Below are 5163 nucleotides of genomic sequence, written 5' to 3' on the forward strand. Positions count from 1 at the left end.
ACTTAAACTATAAATCGCTTAAACCTATTCTTAGTTTTGCATATTCAATTATTCTCTTATATATAACTCTCACAGCAAAAAGCCCGAAGAAGACATAATTATATTAGTGTACCTAACCCTAACTCATCTGCCTAGGAAAGTTGTTTTGTTTAAATACCCAAACGTCAAGTTTAATCCAAATGAAACTGAACTGCTAAACCAACCCATAGACCACGAAGAGCAAAAAAATTCTACCCCGATGTTGTCTCAAGGGGGTGGGATGGGTGGATAGTTTTGGTATTTCGTGGAGATTTTTTTTTTGTTGTTGTTTTTTTTTCCTGATTTTTTTTTTTTGTTTGTTTCTTGTTTTGTTTCGGGTTTGGGGTTTTTTTGTATGTTTGGTTTTTGGCTTTGTATTTTTTTTTTGGGGGGGGGGTGGTGGTTATTCGCAGAGCGAACTGTATTTCATTGAAAAGTGAGTTGAGGATGTTCGAAGCTTATTTGAATACAGCCGACATTGGGTCTCTTTAATCCCCTTGTGTTGAAAGTGCAGGTATTCCTATTATTCTAGGCATAATGCCATTGAGCCGCTAAATTGTGATGGTAAGAGGGAAAACTCATTAAAAGGAGCTCATTTAGAGAAATAGTGAAATATATATATATATATATATATATATATAATAGCGCTTCCTCCTGGTATTTCTGCTGTTTATTTGCTTTTCTCCCTTGACCTCTCCAATCCTCCTGTTCCATCAGTCGTGTTCAGCGATACAGGACAGTCTCGCTGGGATTTTTTCATTCTTCATTGTCATTAACTGTGATTTTTAATAGCTATTACCCTTAAAGAAAAAGGCACGTAACAAGGGTGCACCAGACGTATATGTGTCTGCATGTGCACATGTACACACACACACACACACACACACACACTTCTCTTCGGTCACTATGCTATCTATGGTGTGTAGAGATATTTACGAGCACATGAAGGACAACACCTTTCAAGAAACAGTTCAACAGGTACCCAGCTTAATCTGCATACCCAAAGGTACGGCTATTAATTTTTAAAATTTCATCTAGGACTGTGTCTGGCTGGAGGTGACCCACACCGCAGAAGGTTTCACAGGTAGAGGTGACCAACACCGCACAGGTTCCTGTTTTCTGAATGCTCTGTTTGGTCGCTGAGCATTTCCAGAAGTCGCCTGCTGACTGTCTGAACCCGGCGCACTCCTCTATTCTAATAAAGGCTCGAATAGTTAAAAAAAAAAAAAAAAAAAAAAAAAAAACCCCAAAAAACCAACCAAACAAAAAAACTTAAAAAAAAAAAAAAAGTTTGGGCTGAAATCAATAGACAGCTTCCATGAAAATTTTGCGTTCAGAATGAGTGATTTATACAAAATTATCGACAGGAGTCGGAAGAGTTATGTATGTCAATTGACATGTCAGCATTATAAAAGTGCAATCTCTGACGACGGACCAAACCCGCTCCTCATTAGCTAACTAAAACTTTCCCACTCCTGGATGGATGCAGCACTTATTCACCAGAGCTAAAAGCGAACAGTCCTACAGCCTGCTGGGATCGACATTAAAGTCCTGGAAGTTAATTCTTTTTCCTTTTGTTTATGCAGTTGTGACTACTTTAAAAATTCATATGCTACAGTAGTTTACAGCAAACTTTTAATTCTAACATATAGAAAAGTATCTCTCAACAGCTAGAAAAAAATTTAGATTAGATCTCAAAGCAATAAACAACATTCTGCAATGAAACGACACGCATCGTTTTGCTCGACAGCTTTCGCACCAGTCGCTAAAAATGGGGGGCGGGGGGATGGTGAAGGGGGAGAAAGATCTGACCCTGCCGCTCCCCGCTCGCCCCCCGGAATGCTCCGGAGGGATGGGACTGCTTTTCTGGCTTGAGGTTTAGAGGTCTCTTTTCTTTCCGGGACGCGCAAAAAGAAGCGCTTTCTCCTTCCACGGTGTCAATTAGAGGGGAAGTGCCGCTCTGGACGGCGTCTTCTCGTTTCCCGGGGAGGTGGCTGCCCCCGGGCCGCCGGGAACTCCCGGCCGAGCAGCGCCCCATCACCCCCCAGGGGAAAAGTTAAGGCCCCGGCAAGGTTCGGACCACCAGACCAGCCATAAAATCCACAAAATGAAGGTTCACGGCTGGAAGAGTAACGCAGCAAACTAAACTGCCCTCCCTTGCTGTAGGGAACGAGTATTAAAATAAATCTACCTTCATCCCTCCTGATTTATACAGGTTTGGGAACATCGACATTTACTGCAGATTGCACTTCATTCTGTTTGCCGCTGCTGCTTAGAACTTCCTTCCCAAAATCTAGGTTTCCCTGCTGTGTTTCCAGGCTAACCATACTATGTTTTCCAGTTAGCTTTTCTTTTTATACAGGTGACTTTTTCCGCTTTGAAATTTATTTAACCAAACCAAACCAAACCAAAAAAAAAAAAAAAAAAAAAAAAAAAAAAAAAAAAAAAAAAAAAAGAGAAGAAGAAGAAAAAAAGCATCCTTAGGATTTCCGTTTAGCCGAAAGTCTTTTTAGTAAACTATATACAGAATCTGATTTCCTTCGTGCCGCCTAAATAAAAATTATTTCACAATGCATTTACAAGAAATGATACAAAAAGAAAACAAAATGAAAGGGAAAACAAACAAACAAAAATCTCCAGATACAATAACGTTTTACGAACCCCCCAAAAAAATAGAGCTTCCAAAACAAAACAAAAAAGTTTTATAAATAAACAAACAAGTAACGAAAAAAAACCAAAAACCCAACCCAACAAACCCGCGAGAATATCTACAAAAACTTTTAAGTGTTCTTTTGGATTTGTCTTAGTACACGACTAATAAATGAGAACTGTTTCCTCATCAACTTCGAGTTAATTAGTCAATAAAAAGCTTTCGCAAGAAGCGATCCGTGACTGAAATTGTATCGGTTCCGCGCGATATAAAAGTTGGCATCACCTACAACTTTGTGTGTTTATTATTGGTATTTTTTTCTTTTCGCCGCCGTTTCCCCCCCTTTTTCTCTTTCTTTCTCTTTCTCCTCTTTTGCAAATAAACGCTCTTTGTCTCTTGGGTGAATGATAAATACTGTACAAAAAGTCTCGATAAAACACAGAAGTTCAGTCTAAAACTAGTTTCATAAACTAGCCCTTCTGAAAAAAAAAAAAAAAAAGGTGATTAAAGCAACCGTTACCTTTTTTCTCTCTCGTTATTATTATTATTATTTATTATTATTATTACAAGAACATCAAAACATTTCTGTACAAAAAGGAAGGAAGAAAGAAAAATAAAAGAGAGAGGCGGGGGAGGGCGTGAGGGAAGGGGCGCGAGGGGCAAAAATAAGAGGGGAGAAGGCGGGAGCGGGGCAGGAGCGGCGCGGGCCGGGGCTGAGCGTGCGGCGGCAGCGGCGGGCGCGCAGTCCTGCAGGCCGGCCCGGGGCCGGGGCCCGCGTCCTGCCCGCCTCCGGCGCTCCGCGGCCGGCGGGGCTCAGATATGCGTCAAGGGCACGGTGCCGTTCACCCCCGTGCTGGCGCTCTGGTAGTGCTGGGGCAGGGAGTGGAGCCGGCTCTGGGCGGCAGCGGCCGCCGGATCCCCGCCTTCCCCGGCCGGTAAGTACATGCTGATCATCTCCCGCAGGTCCCCGGGGCACGGGGCCCGCGAGTGCGAGGTGACGGGCGGGCTCACGCTGGGCTCCGACTTCACCAGCGAGCCCAGGGCGCCCAGCGCACCCGAGGAGGCGGCCGCCGCCGCTGCCGCCGCCGCCGCCGCCGCCGCCGAGTTCTGGTGGGGCTGGGAGCCGTAGGGCAGGGCGCCGTAGCCCGAGGGCGAGGCGCTCATGTAGCCCTGCGAGTTGGAGATGGGGCTGTACTGCAGGGCGCCCATGTCGTAGCGGTGCATGGGCTGCGGGTTGTGCGGGTGGTGCGGGTGATGCGGGTGCGGGTGGTGCGGGTGCCCCCCGCTGCCCGGGTGCTGGCTGTAGGCGAGCTGCGCCTCCTGCATCATCGCCGCCGCCGCCGCCGCCGCCGCCACCGAGCCCGGGTAGGCGCCGTTGGCCCAGCCGTTCATGTGCGCGTAGCCGCCGCTGGCCGTGCCGCCGGGGCTCTCCAGCCGCTGCCCGACGCCGCCCGGGCTGACGCCGACGCCCATGCCCACGCCGACGCCGGCCGGGCCTCCCCCGGCAGAGCCGGCGCTCAGCAGCCCCCCGGCCAGCGAGTACTTGTCCTTCTTGAGCAGGGTCTTGGTCTTCCGCCGCGGCCGGTATTTATAATCCGGGTGCTCCTTCATGTGCAGCGCCCGCAGCCGCTTCGCCTCGTCGATGAACGGTCTCTTCTCGGCCTCCGACATGACTTTCCACTCGGCCCCCAGGCGCTTGCTGATCTCCGAGTTGTGCATTTTGGGGTTCTCCTGGGCCATCTTCCGCCGCTGGCCCCGCGACCACACCATGAAGGCGTTCATGGGTCTCTTGACCCGGTCCTGGTTCGCTTTGTTTCCCCCGCCGCCGCCGCCGCCTCCGCCGCCTCCCGCTCCGGTCTGCCCCGAAAGGTTCGTGGGGGCCTGGGCTCCGCCAGGGGAGTGCAAGTCCGTCTCCATCATCATGCTGTACATTCAAATAGCTTTTTTATTTTCCACCGGTGCCAGACGTGAAAAATGAATCAAACATAGAGGAGCCCGGGAGGACGGGGATCGAGCGAGGCGAAACCCGTTTGTATCTAGGTAGCGACCGCCGTGCGAAAAAAAAAAAAAAAAAAAAAAAAAAAAAAAAAAAAAAAAAAGAGGAGGAGAAGAAAACCGAGAGGAGAGCGATCGGCGACCCTGCCGGCGAAAAAACTTTCTCCCTTTCGCAAATCACTTTCGGGGCTCGGCGGCGACGGGGGTTCGAGCTGCTCAAACAGGTGCACGGCAAACTTGCTGCTTCACTTGGCGCGGCGGGAGGAGTGTGCGGAGCCGTCGGCGGTGTCCTCCGCTCGCCGGCGCTCCCCGGCAGACGCGCGCACACCCCTCCGCTCCCGCTCTTATCCTTAACGGAGCTATTTTTTTTTTGTTCTTTGCTGCTAACTTGGAGAGAGAGAGGGAGGGAGGGGAGGGAGCGTGTGTGACTTGCATCCGCTGATCGCAGGTGAACGGAGAAGAAGAGAGGAGAACCCACCGCCACGCGAAAAGGAGGCGGA

At 49.2% G+C, this 5163-nt stretch overlaps 1 protein-coding gene across 1 annotated transcript; it reads right to left on the bottom strand.

Moving 5' to 3' along the window:
• Positions 1 to 3481: 3481 nt before the first annotated feature.
• SOX1 (SRY-box transcription factor 1) lies at positions 3482 to 4718 on the bottom strand. The gene has a single exon (XM_056489376.1). It carries the CDS (start codon positions 4598 to 4600, stop codon positions 3482 to 3484), a length of 1119 nt encoding a protein of 372 aa, XP_056345351.1. The 5' UTR covers positions 4601 to 4718.
• Positions 4719 to 5163: the final 445 nt, after the last annotated feature.

This window comes from Oenanthe melanoleuca, chromosome 1, assembly GCF_029582105.1.
Source record: "Oenanthe melanoleuca isolate GR-GAL-2019-014 chromosome 1, OMel1.0, whole genome shotgun sequence".
NCBI lineage: Eukaryota > Metazoa > Chordata > Aves > Passeriformes > Muscicapidae > Oenanthe > Oenanthe melanoleuca.

Excerpts from the sequence above, each read along its gene's own strand:
- SOX1 (XM_056489376.1), bottom strand. The coding sequence starts at position 4,600 with ATGTACAGCATGATGATGGAGACGGACTTGCACTCCCCTGGCGGAGCC.